Below are 14,281 nucleotides of genomic sequence, written 5' to 3'. Positions count from 1 at the left end.
GGTCTATGGAGAATGAAGTACATGACTTTGTCCTCTTTAAGGCAGATGGATCAGGCTGTAAAGGTGGTGCCGTCTTCCCTGGTGTCTAATCTCGTTCTGAGAGAGTATGAATGTGACTGTGTGTGTGTGTGTGTGTGTGTGTGTGTGTGTGTGTGTGTGTGGTGTGCACGTGCACAAAAGGTACATTTCTCAGAGGGGATGGAGTAACAACCAGCAATCTCCGCTAAAAATAAATTTGAGACCACCATGCCTCATCTCCACCTGGTCCACGAGGGGACGTTAAAGAGAGACAGAGAAACAGAGAGGAGAGAGATGAAGAAATGGGGGGAGAGAGAAATGTAGAAGAGGAAGAAGCCCCACTTTAATATCCTTCACCGTGGGACTCGTCTGGGGCAGACACCTCCCCATCTCAGTCACCACCTGAGCGATACGCTCTCCGCCTGAATCTCCGTTTGAATCTCCACATCTCTCTGAACGGCTAATCCGCAATTACGGCTGGGGCGCGTGAGGCGTGACTGCCCACCGGGCGGGCAAAAGGCGCCGGCCGCCCCGCTGTCTCTCGGAGACGAGATAACCTGACCTAATGCCCCTCACAGGACAGCCTCAAGTCAATGGCCCCAAGCACTTTCCTGGAATTAGATTCCACTCACCCCCCACCACCTCCTCGCCAATCACTTAAGCTATGAGCACAGGCAGCAAGCCCCATAAGCCCCGCCCACGTCTTACCAGTCTGGTGTGCGGCAGATGCACAAGCCCCGCCCATGTCTTACCAGTCTGGTGGGCGGGGCTTGTGCAGCTGCCCCACGTCTTACCAGTCTGGTGTGCGGCAGCTGCACAAGCCCCGCCCACGTCTTACCAGTCTGGTGTGTGGCAGATGCACAAGCCCCGCCCATGTCTTACCAGTCTGGTGGGCGGGGCTTGTGCAGCTGCCCCACGTCTTACCAATCTGGTGTGCGGCAGCTGCACAAGCCCCGCCCACGTCTTACCAGTCTGGTGTGCGGCAGCTGCACAAGCCCCGCCCACGTCTTACCAGTCTGGTGTGCGGCAGCTGCACAAGCCCCGCCCACGTCTTACCAGTCTGGTGTACGGCAGCTGCACAAGCCCCGCCCACGTCTTACCAGTCTGGTGTACGGCAGCTGTACAAGCCCCGCCCACGTCTTACCAGTCTGGTGTGCGGCAGCTGTACAAGCCCCGCCCACGTCTTACCAGTCTGGTGTGCGGCAGCTGCACAAGCGTGCCGTCTACGCACGAGGGCTTAACGTGACACGGGCAGGAGTGACATACAGCCCAATGTAAAAACGAGACGAGAGAAGCTACCGGCACGGGACCGTATGGACGGGACTTTATAGTCCCATAAAAGTCCAATCTCAGCAAGCAGCCCGGCGCACGTTGGCGGTTGTGATGCGTGGCGTGTTGGGGCGGAGCAGCGCTGGAGAGCGGGGGCGTGGAGGACGTGGGGGGGTACGTTTGTGGGGGGGGGCGTGGGGGGCACTTACCGCGCCTCAGCAGCCAGCAGCTCGTCATAGTGGGAGGACCTCTGATCATCGTCCTGACGGTATCGGATTACTGTCGCCAGGCCTTTACTGACCAGGGCCTCGGCTATGTTTCTGCAGAGGGAGAGAGAGAGAGAGAGACAGACAGTGACACAAAGGGAGAAAGACAGAAGGAAGAAAAAAAGACGAAAAAAAGATGAATCAACTATGCAACAGTGGTGTGTGAATGTATCGGAATTTCAAAAAGGGGTGGAAATGCAGTGAACACAGAGTGGGTAAAGGGGGCGGAGCTTTGGTCTGTCCTCTACTGTTACAGTGATCCCAGAGTGGGTAAAGGGGGCGGAGCTTTGGTCTGTCCTCTATTGTTCCAGTAAACCGGAGCGAGTAATGTGGGCGGGGCTGGGGTTCCTTGCCCACTGCCTCACATTCACACACCTTAACTCACTCCTTTATTTTGCTTTCAAAATGAAGAGCTGAATGGAGCTGAGGTCATTTGCGTCATCCAGCCTCCGCAACAAACCAGCCAGGAACAGTTACGCCCGGCAAGGAGACGAACATTTACCTCACGAACCCGGCACTATGGAAACCCAGGCCACGCGCTAGCTGAATGACAAACCAACAGGCACGAAACGAACAGAAACGCACGGCTTCTTAGACCCGAGTATTTCATTCCAGACCTCAGACGAACAAAAACAGTTCTTGGAGTTGGCCGGTTAACACACTTGTAACGGAGCAGCGTCCTGCGGTGGCGGGCTGGGCAGAGTGCGCGAGAGCTCGTCATAAACAAACGCCGCATCTGCTCAAGCTCCCCGTCACGCTGCCTGACCTCACGGCTGAGGGGAGATAGTGCAGCAGTGAGCCATGATTAATCACACTGATGAAATCAGCGCGCGCATTTCTTTGTAATCACATTTCCTTCCGCGCGTTAGTCACAGTGGACCCGCCTCTTCCACCAACCCTGCCCCCCCACCACACACACACACACACACACACACACACACACACACACACACACCGCTGCACAGCTCCCTTCGATACCAGCCAGCTAATCGCGAGCATGACGCACCGCCGGCTAGCGCCGCAGTCTCCATAGATCACTCCCGCTTATAAATCCTCCCCCTCCCCTCGGCCTGAAGTTGATGGTGGTGCGGTGCCGGGCGAGGGCGGAGGCAGAGGTGGAGGAGAGCTGCTAGATGCACAGCCACGCAGAGCTGACGGGCGGAGGCCCAGGACGCTACTCCACGTGACGCTGGACCGCCCCGTCCCAACCTGCCGCGTGTCCCCGAGATGCGGGGGCGTTAGACTGGACTTCCCCAAAAACAACCTAGAGGTGATCGATCAGATTCGGCTCAGATCATCCCGTCCTCATCTCCCTTCACAAGGTATCCGTCACAGGGGCACGCTGGGGGAGACGGGGCATTTGGGGACGAGCTAATTCTTCATGCCAAAATCATTAGGCCAGCCTTCTACGAGGGCACATTGTAAATGGTCAGATCTATGGGCAGAGTTTACTCGTGCCAACAAATGAAGCTCAGGTGGCTTCATCACCAGAAGGACTTTAGAGGGAGTCTAGATACTGCATCAACTTGAGCTCTAGACGTTCAGCTAAACACAACAGAGGTTCTCAAGGTTTCGCAAATATCTATGCGCACAGAAAAGAGACACAGGCGAAAGCTTCGGGTTTAAAATTCAGATACCTTAGGACAGGGGTAATCAATTAAATCTTTCCGCGGTCCATTTTTGGCAGATAGCTCAGACCTTAGGTCCGGGTCCGCGATGGCGAACGAAAGTTGTTGAGCGGGGGGGGGGGGGGGGGGGGTGGCGAACGTAACACTCGTCTCCGGTTTAGAATATAGTCTCCCGTTAAAATTTTTTTGGCATTTGGGTCCGTATCCAGTTAATCAGGAATGTAATTGGGTCCGGACAGGACGGCGTTCGGGTCCGGATCCGGACCGCGGTCCGCCATTTGGTGATACCTGCCTTAGGACGTCGGCTCAAAGTGAACATGCGTAAGGAAAAGTGCTGACTCAGGAATCATACTCACATTCCTCCAATGGTGACGGTCGCACACGTGCGCTCTGGGAACGCCGGGACAGGGCCCGTCTCGGCGCCGGCGGTGGCCGCTCGGATGTAATCGACTGTGACGTTGACCTGTGAACACACACACAAAACCCCAACCCACCAACGGTCAGTCACAGGCAGCACTATAACGGAGGCCGCAGGGCAGCTAAGGCTGGGGGTTGGGCAGACGGCCCCCGCATGAGGGACGCCACCCCACCATCGAGGAGAAGGCCAACAGATTTATGTTTGGAAAGAACTGCAGATCTGAATTTGATTCTTCTGCAAGGAACTGCAAATCAACTGAAGGACCTGTGCACACGCAGTGAGTATATAATATATATATCACATACATACACACACAGACATGTATTTATTATTTATATTATACTATATACACACACACAAAAAAAGTATTGACATCTTGTAAAGTGAAATTCAATAAAGTCCGGGAAAAACAGTAAGCGAGCGTGCACATGCATGCATGCGTGTGCACGTGTCTGTGGGCTACTTGCCAAGGTCACCCTCAGTCAATGGCGATCACATCAGGCCAGACTGTGGTTGGGCCCCCGAGTGGCGGGCACGGGGGAGAGCTGGTTCACGGTCAGGGTGGGGGGGGGGGGGGGGGGGGGGGTGGGTGCGTCTCCTCGTGCCCTCCTCACACTGAAGCACGTGGGGGTGGGGTGGAGGTGTTTAGAAGAGACACTGTCCGACCCCACAGACATGGTCAAATTCGTTAGGTCTGCACACTCCGCGGGGATTTTCGTTTTCTTACAGAAACAGTTTTGCGGATCACACGCCGAGGCTCATCAACAAACAAAACATTTTCTCCCAACTTGATTGTTTCACGCGCGCGCCTCTCTCAATCTCCCGCACTCGGGGTGGAGAAGATCTCTCCGCTCCGCTGGGCAGCTGTAATGAGCTTGGGCAAAGACACTTCGCATCCCTCTTAAACCCCCCCCCAAAAAACACAACATGGACGAGGGAAGGAAAAGCCAACAATAATTCTCCCTCCTTCAAAGGAACTAATGTGGCGGAGAGACACGGCGGCGTGCTAGCGGGCAAGAGCGAGACGAGGCGGAAGGACGGAGGGAGGCGGAGAGACAGAGCGAGAGTAGCGAGAGGCGGAGAGAGGGAACGCAGGAGGCGCAGAGTTGTGGAGTGTGCGGGAGACTGCGTGAGGGAGAGGTGGCGTGCGGGAGCGGGAGACGGTGCAGGCACGGCCATCGGGGAGAAGAGCTGCCAGACATTAAGGCTCTTTCACCAGACGATGTCACACTAACTAATGCTTCTCAGAGCAACTCTGGAACTCCGTCCAGAACAAACCTCCCACACTACGAGCACCGAGGCGTTTTGGGGAATCCCACGTTCTACCAAACGCTGGCGAGCGGCGACCCGTCACGGGAGGGGGCGGGGCCCGTCCAACACCACTCGCCTACGGCGGGAAGGTGGGAGTCAGCACCGCGGCAGCATGAGAGAGGTCACGTGACTCCACACATGCCCAGGTGGAAACGAGCCTCAGCTGGCGGGGGCACGCGTCTGATGTAGCGCTGCCTGGGGGGGGGCGCTACTTCACGTAGCCAATCGGAAGCAGGCCCATCAAGAAAGCACAGAGATGAGCAAACTGTGACCACAGGTCACTACAACTGAGCTGGCTAATATTTCACGCCTGTAAGGTTACATCTACTGAATGTAAAACCAGAAGACCTGGTTCTGATCTTTGATGTGCACTTACACTAGATTTTCACTGGAGGTGTGAATACACCCAGCAGATAATTCAGCTCCATGGGCAGTCTATGGCCTTACAGGGAGCGGTTAATACAGAACCATAGTTTACCAAGAGAGGTCAAATGTATTATTCAAGATTTGACGAATCATTAACAGCAGAAATGGACTAAGTCATGCTGCATTCTTGCATGCTGGTTAATGTTCAGTTCTTTTACTTTTCTAATTAAGAATGCAGCTAGTCTTGAAACTCTCACTGCAGCACTCCTCTGTACAAGCTCTACCAGGTGAACTTCAGACGTTCTACCAACACCAAGGTGTTCTCCACAAACCCATATAGGGTCATGCTAATGATGCCAGGAGGGCGTTCTTGGTTAAAGCATCTAGCAAGAGCTGAACATGCCAAACAAGAAAGAAGGGGGGGGGGGGGGGCCCGAAACGGGCCCCGTCCGGTCAGTTATTTTGCCCGTGGACGTAGCATACAGAAGGGTAGGCTAAATGTTAACTCCAAGTCTGTAGATCTGGAGCAGAATGGAGCCGCTCAACTCCTTCACTGGCTGAGTGGAAGCCAACAAGAACGGTGTCATCACTACAGCCTGGAGCTGCCCTGCCCCCTGCCTACACATACACACAAGCCCAGACAAGTGCAGTTGCTAATGTGTGATCTAGAACATCTGCTTGAGGGCTAGTTTAATTGGTGATCATATTCATCCAGCTGGTTTAATTCATTGTTCTTAGCTAAACCGGGTTCCTCTGGTGTAATCCCTCCTGCTCCGGTGGTGCTGTGGGCCGCTGTAAGAGGGGGGTGGCGGTGGGAACCACGGTGTAGCAGGGCCAACGGCGACGCAGCGCCAGGCGTTAAGCCCCGCCCATTCACTCCCCAGACACAGAGGGGGTGAGGAACCGGTGCTGCGATGGTTTTAGGACGATGGCGGAGAGGAGACCGGCAGCCCGAGCGATGCCCGTGTCTGGGAAGTAGTGGTTCGGGTAGGAAGATGCTACGCACCACCTAAAGGGTGTGGTTACGGCAGTCGTGTTGTGCTTCTGAGGGTGGGGGCTTCAGGCCTTTGGTAACCTTCAAGTGTTAAAACACACGTGCGATTTAACTTGATCTGTCCATGGCACACGACGCCAAAGCTTCAGCTCAACATAGGAATAAAGCATCCTTCACTCCACAGACATCACCACATCCTCTCCACAGAGCACGTCCAATGACGGGAGCAGGACGGGGAAAACAGTCATGTCACGTTTTTGTTTTCACTCCAAAGCACCTGAACCAATATTAAGTCATTAAGGTGTATAAGCATCTCTCCTGTTCTCAATGCTCAACCATGACTTCAGATTGGCAGTATTCAAACTCTCAAAGCTGTCCTTTAATGCTCGAGAGCCAATAACTCAAATCTTCTGCCCATTTCTGCTATCAGGGACAAATGGCCACGCCCAGAGTGCAGATGGCCACGCCCAGAGTGCAGACGTAACTCATGTTGAAGCTTACGTAAACATAACCGGATGATTACTTTGATAGGAAGACTCACCAACTGGGCTCAACCTCCAGAACAGTCTTGACGCTTCGTGACAGGGAGTGGGGAATTGGAAACGTTCCTGTGAGATTCTGGTCCATGTTGACGTGATTACAAGATGTAATGGGTGCAGATTTGCCAGCTGCACAGTCTTGTTCTGCCCCATTGTAAAGGTGCTCTAATGGACCGAGGTCTGGTGGTGGGAGGGGCACCAAAGCATATGGAACTCATTACCATGGTGATGAAACCAGTTTGGGGTGATGCTGTGCTTGCTGGCATGGCAGATCATTATGCTGGAAGTACCAGTAATAAGATGGTGAATCGTGTCCATAAAGGGACACACATGCATCAATACATGGACAGACTGTACACAAACGATGCTCCATTGGTATTGGGGGGTTAATGTGTGCTAAGACCATATTGTCCACACCGCCTGTCAGAAAAGTGAACGCAAGGCTGCTTGGTTCCACGGATCCGTTCTGTTTCCTCCAAATTCTGGTCCTACTACCTACATACCGTGGAGGAAATTTGATTTTCATCAGACCTGGCAAAGTTCTTGGAATTGTCAACTGTCCAGTTCCGGGGAGTTTGCGTCGGCTGTAGCTCGAGATTCTGGTTCTTGGCTGACAGGAACCCGATGTGATACTTGGTGCTGTTGTAGTCCGTGTGCCTCAAGGTTTAAGTGAAGTACACTCTGCAGAGCTTTCCTGCCCACCACGCCTGTCATAAGAGTTACACGCCTGTCATGGTCATGTGAGCCACTGCGGTCGTCCTGACAGCTCAAACCAGTCTGGACGTTCTCCGGTGACCTCGCTCATCTGCGAGCTATCGAGCTGCTTCTCGGTGGATGCGTTTGGGTTTTCCCGCTGTTCCGTATCGCTCAGGTGCATAGCAAGTCCAGGAGATCAGCGGTTTCTGAGATACTAACAATACAGCCCACCCCACACGCCATGGTCATGAGACCGCATACCCGCACTCACCCCGGGGTGTGATGTGAAGCACACCTTAATCTTACCCCGTGCCTGCAGGAATTTACGCACAGCAGTCACATGATTCGCTAACTGACTAATTATATCAGTGAGCAGGTGCACAGGTGTGTTCAATCAAGTGGCCAATGTAACGATAAACATATATTTATTACTAATTTATTACAAATGCTTTAGGTCATCCCAGAAGTGTAGCTTTATGTGGGCGGAATCTCAGACATGTGTTTAGATGTAAACAATGCATAAATGAACACTAAATAAAACGTCGCTGCAGTAAAGACTTCAGTGTGTGTTTAAGCACTTAGTCCCCTCACGCAGTCTTAATGTAATTTTCTTGCTGCAGTAAGACACTGCGTGTGCGTACAGCACATATTAAGACACGCGGCGGGTCCCAACGGGTGAGCCGATGCACCCGGACAGGGAGGCACAGGTTAAGTGTGCCCTCAGGAAGTGGAGGAAACCATGCGGTGTGGGCAGGCCTGGGGCCTTGGAGGGAGGAACTCCCACACGCTGGGGTGCCGAGCCAAGAGGCTTCGCAGAAGGACGTGGAGATGACCAACACGAGCACACGGTTGGAACGTCCCTGGAAGCCCAAGAGCAGGACAGATGCAGGCTGTGGCAGCGCGACTGGGCACGCGGACACGAGCACCTGCAGTGACCACGCCAAAGTACACGCACACACACAGGTCAGCTGCAGATAGCAAGTAGGGAGAAAATGGAACCGGCCTGACATTAGACTGTACAAATGAGGGGAACTTTGGTGTTCAAGTCAATATGCATCACATTCTCAGCGCCAACCTTTCTTTCCATCTCGTTCACCTGACACACACACACACACACACACACACACACACACACACACACAATCACTCACGAAACTCGACCTCTTGCAGTATACCCACACTCACATAACAGGACCCACTTTGAAAAGACAGGATTATCCGAATGTGCTCTTTCCTGATAAGTGGATTAATGCAACGTTTTCATTTGACTTCCTTTACGGCGAGGCCGAGACCCTCTACAGTAGCGCCGCTTATAAAGTTAACCCAATCTCGCTCCGGATTACGACCCGAGCGTGCGTGGGCAGGACGTGCGAGGCGTTTGGACCTCTGGGTGGGGGACCTTGAAAGGCGAGGCACTTCTTTTGCTGTCTTCTCCCAGGGGACAGTGGACTCCCATCTCTGTGTCCTGTCCCCCTGTGCTAGTCACAGTGGAGGCAAAATGGCCCAAGTTCAAACACTCCCCCATACCACATTTGCTGTCACACACCCACCCATGCCGACAGAAGACGCCAGCCACACACACACACACACACACACACACACACACACACACACACACCAATCCCCCCCCAGGGTCCTCTGGAAGATCTCTGAGATGCCACAGGGTGGAACGGAGCGGTCTTTGCAAAGAGCCCGTTGCCAAGGAGATGGAAGCGGTCCGTGCGACAGACCAAGGCACACGTAGCTCTGTGTGATAAGGCATCTTTAACGAGAGCAGGGCGAACCACGGTGGCAATGCGAGTGTAAACCACTCCCCCAGTCACTGGGACACGCTTACACCTCTCTGCACTGCAACTGCTGCTCTCTGCATATTCAGCCAAAAAGACCCCAAAGACGAGGAAGTTCGGCAAACGTGAAATTAGAGCTGCGTTCTTGAACATGGATTAAGACTGGTCTTGGTTTAAACTCTAATGACAGTAATGATTTAGTACTGAATGTCGTTTTTAGTCTAGGTTTAAGACCAGTTTTGGTCTGGGAAACCAGTCCTTAGTCTAACTTTCAAAGTCAAGAGCTTCTTCTATATACACTGATCAAATCGAAAGAATTATTTACACTGTGAAACACTGCTGGCTTCTGCCAAATTCTGTCCCTCCTGTTGCCTAGGTACCTAGCAAGATACAAGTGTCTTTAGCCACAGAGTCAGACACACACACACACACACACACACACACACACACACACACACAGATATGCGTGCATGTGCGCCTCGTGTCCTAGCAACCATAAAATGAATCTGGAACATTAAAAACAAAAATTGTGTTTCGGTGCTTAATGTGAATCACACACCGATGTGGACAAAGAAATTACCCTAAAATCAAATTTGCCATTCACCTCAACTGTCTGCACCAAAGACCAAACTAACATTGTTTTAAAGCGTCAGCCCCTAAATACATTTACAATACTGGTATTTACCTGATACTCTGCAGCACTAACCATGCAGTGAGTAAAGGGGTGTGTGTTAACAGAACACCTATATTACAGTGGGAACCAGGTAGAAAAGGTCCTTGTTTACCGTATACCTATATTAGAGCTCAGGCAGGTATCTGCTGCCCTATATAAAATACCAAAGGAACACAGTATAAAATATTTACAATGTTTCAACACCTTGAGAGCTCCATTTCACATCCAGCAAAATCTGAATGGAAAAACACAGAAATAAAATAAAGACTACTTAGAAACACAGTCTTCAGAACTGCGACAACAGTGTGCGTGGGGTGAACCAGGACTGTTTAGCCCTGTGTGTGCACAGCAGCCAGTGGTTATTCTGACAATGATCACAGTTGCTAGATCATCTTTCGCTCCCTAGGCTGTTCCTACTAGACGAGACGAATGCATGATAAAAGCTTTGTGGGAGGGGCCAGTGACATCACCCTTGTGACTGAGCTGGGTAAAGATTACACAAGCCTAACTCCTGATTGGCTCTGCTCAGCTTCCATAAGAAGGGGGGGGTTGTGGTGAGGGAGCCCTTAGAAAAACACTGGTTAGTCCTACTTTTGATATGCGTACTGTGTACCCACAAGACCAGCGCTGAGCTCATGAGATGGCAACCGTGGGTGTAGTTTTCCTGGGGGTTCAGACTACACCGTGTGTGGGGAAGATGCGTGTGCGGCTGGATCGGGACCTTTTGGGATGAGTTGAAGTCATCAGCCCCAGAAATGCTGAAATAAACTCTCTGCAAATCTCGCCCGTTCACGGTTCGTATTCACCAGGCGGGTTGCGCTCTGGGCAACAGGCACAAAAACCCATTTGAAACTGCAGTGCGTGATGGGGCTGGCTTTGTTGATTCAAAATGGCAGGTATGATTTCTGCATCTGCCCTAACCTTGAACAGATTCACTTCAGCTCATGTGTAAGTGCTTGTCTATACGAGGTTGTGCAAAGCAGATTTTCAACATCTGCTCGCCAAGGTCTGTAGTTGTACATATTCTCCACAAAACTCAGAATCAGCTATCCCACAAAGGCAGCATATAATCACTTACATATAAACACTCAGCACTTCTTCACAGTATACACAAATACCGAAGATCAGGGTCCTGAGAAATACATTAGGATATCAGAGGTAAAACCCTGGAACTCTAGATTAGCCCCTGGAGACCTGGGTTCTTGGGCCACTGATGCTACACTGAGGACATTGAGGACCACGTTCTCACCTTCTTTCCAATGAGCTTCTTCCTCAGGAATTCTCTGGCCTCGAACATGTAGGGGATGTCGTAGAGGGGACGGAATCGCTTGTCCCTGTCCTTGCTCTTCTCCTGTGGGAGTGATGGAGAGAAACGGAGATAAAGAAATAAACCTTCGTGCTTCTCAAACCCCTTCACAGAAATGACAACATATTGTCCAAAAATAAACGAATAAATAACAAGCCAAAAAAAAATACAACAATAACCCGGTTGCTCCTGACTGACACCCAACATGTGCTTCATCTAATTATTTTCCTGCTGATCTCTCCTCCTTTAAATCACCTCTTCAACACCGGAGGGTTCTGGAGGACGGAGCTCGTCGGATTGGAGCCGCACCGCCCGACCCGCCTGCTCAGGCTGGGCACACTCAGCCACGGCAAACAAACTCCCATTTCAGTTTTGTGAAGCCCCCCTTGGGTCTTTGTTTGTTCATTTTCAAATTGCCCTACGTCCCCGCCCACCAGTGCCCTACGTTCCCGCCCACCAGTGCCCTACGTCCCCGCCCACCAGTGCCCTACGTCCCCGCCCACCAGTGCCCTACGTCCCCGCCCACCAGTGCCCTACGTCCCCGCCCACCAGTGCCCTACGTTCCCGCCCACCAGTGCCCTACGTTCCCGCCCACCAGTGCCCTACGTTCCCGCCCACCAGTGCCCTACGTCCCCGCCCACCAGTGCCCTACGTGCCCGCCCACCAGCTGTCCTGCCCACCCGTGTTCCTTCGTGAGGGATTTCTCGCACTCTCGCCCACGCCATTCCTGCTCCATTAGTGTATTTTCATAAATGTGCTGACATTTTTACTTTTTCTCGAAGGAGCGAATTTTACAGTCAGGGCAAATATTAAGGGTTTAACCTATATGCAAAATAATTGAAAAGTACACTTATCACATCAATAACTCAATATTCTCCATCATGCTCCACTTCTACTGATTGCAGAAAATGATTAGAGCTTGAGAGAATGAGGTCACTGGAAAAATACCAGGACAAATTCATTCTTCTCATAATCAGAGCCATAGTCAAACTTCTAATGGAGAGGAGTTTCTTGAGATCTCCATCCAGAGTGATTCAGGGTTACCACTTAGTTAGCAACACAAGAAGAAAATGGGAGGAACAAATGCGCAGCGTAGCCTAATGTAATATCAGTGACACAAGACGGAGACTGATCTGAGTCATTCAACAGCCAGGTTTAGTAGTGAGGTCAGCTCGGGTCAACGCTTCCTAGACTAACGTCACAGCTCAAGACGGGAAAGGGGAAATATGCCAGACATCCCTGCCTGCGAGGCGGAGGACTACCCCCCCCCCCCCCCACGCCCTCTGGCCCGTGCCAGCAGTCACGCTGGATTCGACAAATCTGGTGAGAGCGACAAACACCAGGCACAACGGGAGGACTGGAGGACACGGAGGAGGGTGGAGGACACTGAGGAGGGTGGAGGAGGGACAAGGGCTAGTCCGCCCGCCGAGAGACGCCACAGTGTCCCGTTAAGGGGGAAATATCTTTAGGCCCCATTTAGACTAAAGAAACCAAGATCAATGATATAATACGTTTACGATAAATGCTCATCCTGCAGCTCAACACAGAGAGACACACACACACCAGCACAAGCAGGAGCTACGTAAACAAAACTGCTTGTAGGCACAACACAAACTGTGTCGAACCACAAAGAGTAGGACCTAATTCGACATACAAGAAGAGTGTATCCCACGCATGCTCTCACACACACACACACATCACTCTCTTGCAGACTCCCCAACACTCTGCCTCCGTCTCGTTAAGCAGACTCATTAGTAGTTCGTGATGAATGGCGCAGAGCTAAATGTGACACTGAGGATGGCAGAGGGATAAAGGCCCAGTCCAATCAGTCAGAACCCGCCACCCCAGAACCAGCTCCGACCACGGCCACAAACCTCAAGGAAACCCTCAGAAGCGCAGCTAGAGGCAGGCGCAGCTCAGCCGTGAAATTCAAACCAGCCAGGGTCACGCCGGCAGTCACATCTCACGAGCGCAAAGCCGAGGACGGTGTCAGAAATGACCGTGAAGCCATTTCGCGTGGCGAGCTACATTCTAACCTCCACCAGACCCGAAAGCTATCAGCCGCTGGTCAAACATGGCCACCTGGACCGCTGGGTCGTGAACGGACCCGCACGGACAGCTTCCCTCACGCCAGAACGGGCTTCGCTCCTGCCTCTCATTCCTCATGCTTCTTGTCGATACACAAAGTTACCAGTTGATTGCTTCTATATCCAAGGGTCGATATTATCCAGACCACAGAATTTGTCTTTCAACTACTGGACATCTCCAACGCGTCTCTGTTTAAAAGCGACATGACTGAACACTTACACAGACAAATACATGATGTACAATACACATAAAATGCCTTTTTTTGCCTCCCAAAACTTTATTAGTTGTCATCTAAATATCTACAGTCACTGAGCCACAACAGGCATCCAAAACCCATCTACCTAATAACAAATCAGTGTCACCATGGCTGGGTAAATAACACAAAACATCCAGAGATCAAAAGATTAATATTCCTGCAATAAAACTATATTACAATCTATATAGGCCACCCGTCCCCCCTCCAACCCCACGGCTGTCTGACAAGGTGAAAAATGCTGTTTGTAAGTTTTTGCACCTTTTTTAATTCATAAAATAAAATGACGTGTATAAATCATTATTACAGGGCGTTTTGCCATGATGGCAGCTTAGAAACCTATCTGTCTGAATTTGAAGCGTCTGTTGCTTTCCCCCCCCCCAACGGAGGACGTGGTGTTCCTTATTCTTCCCTCCCCTTCATTTCTCTGAGAGCAGGAGCTCCGGCTTATGGAGCAGAACCACGGAACCGGGTCCTCCGTGGAGCCGGGGTCAGGGTGACATCGGCTAGAGTGACAGTGCGGACTCTCCACATTTAATATTCACATAGCCAAGACGGCCTCGACCCCGGCGCTGTCTCGGTTCGGGGGAGGGGACGAGGGCCCTACCCAGAAGCCCATTCCACTTCCCTAATCCCAGCTCACAGTCACCGCTCGAGAGGTTCCGCCTC

The 14,281-nt window shown here is 51.9% G+C and overlaps 1 protein-coding gene across 1 annotated transcript in view; it reads right to left on the bottom strand.

Moving 5' to 3' along the window:
- The window catches only part of snd1 (staphylococcal nuclease and tudor domain containing 1), a 47,855-nt gene that overhangs the window by 16,664 nt on the left and 16,910 nt on the right, over positions 1 to 14,281 (bottom strand). The window contains exons 11-13 of the mRNA XM_077006750.1: positions 11,215 to 11,316; positions 3,538 to 3,644; positions 1,497 to 1,607 (exon numbers count right to left, since the gene is read on the bottom strand). Coding sequence (XP_076862865.1) covers positions 1,497 to 1,607; positions 3,538 to 3,644; positions 11,215 to 11,316 — 320 coding nt within the window. The remainder of the gene's footprint in view (positions 1 to 1,496; positions 1,608 to 3,537; positions 3,645 to 11,214; positions 11,317 to 14,281) is intronic.

This window comes from Brachyhypopomus gauderio, chromosome 5 (assembly GCF_052324685.1).
Source record: "Brachyhypopomus gauderio isolate BG-103 chromosome 5, BGAUD_0.2, whole genome shotgun sequence".
NCBI lineage: Eukaryota > Metazoa > Chordata > Actinopteri > Gymnotiformes > Hypopomidae > Brachyhypopomus > Brachyhypopomus gauderio.
This window is presented reverse-complemented; position numbering and strand designations above follow the sequence as displayed.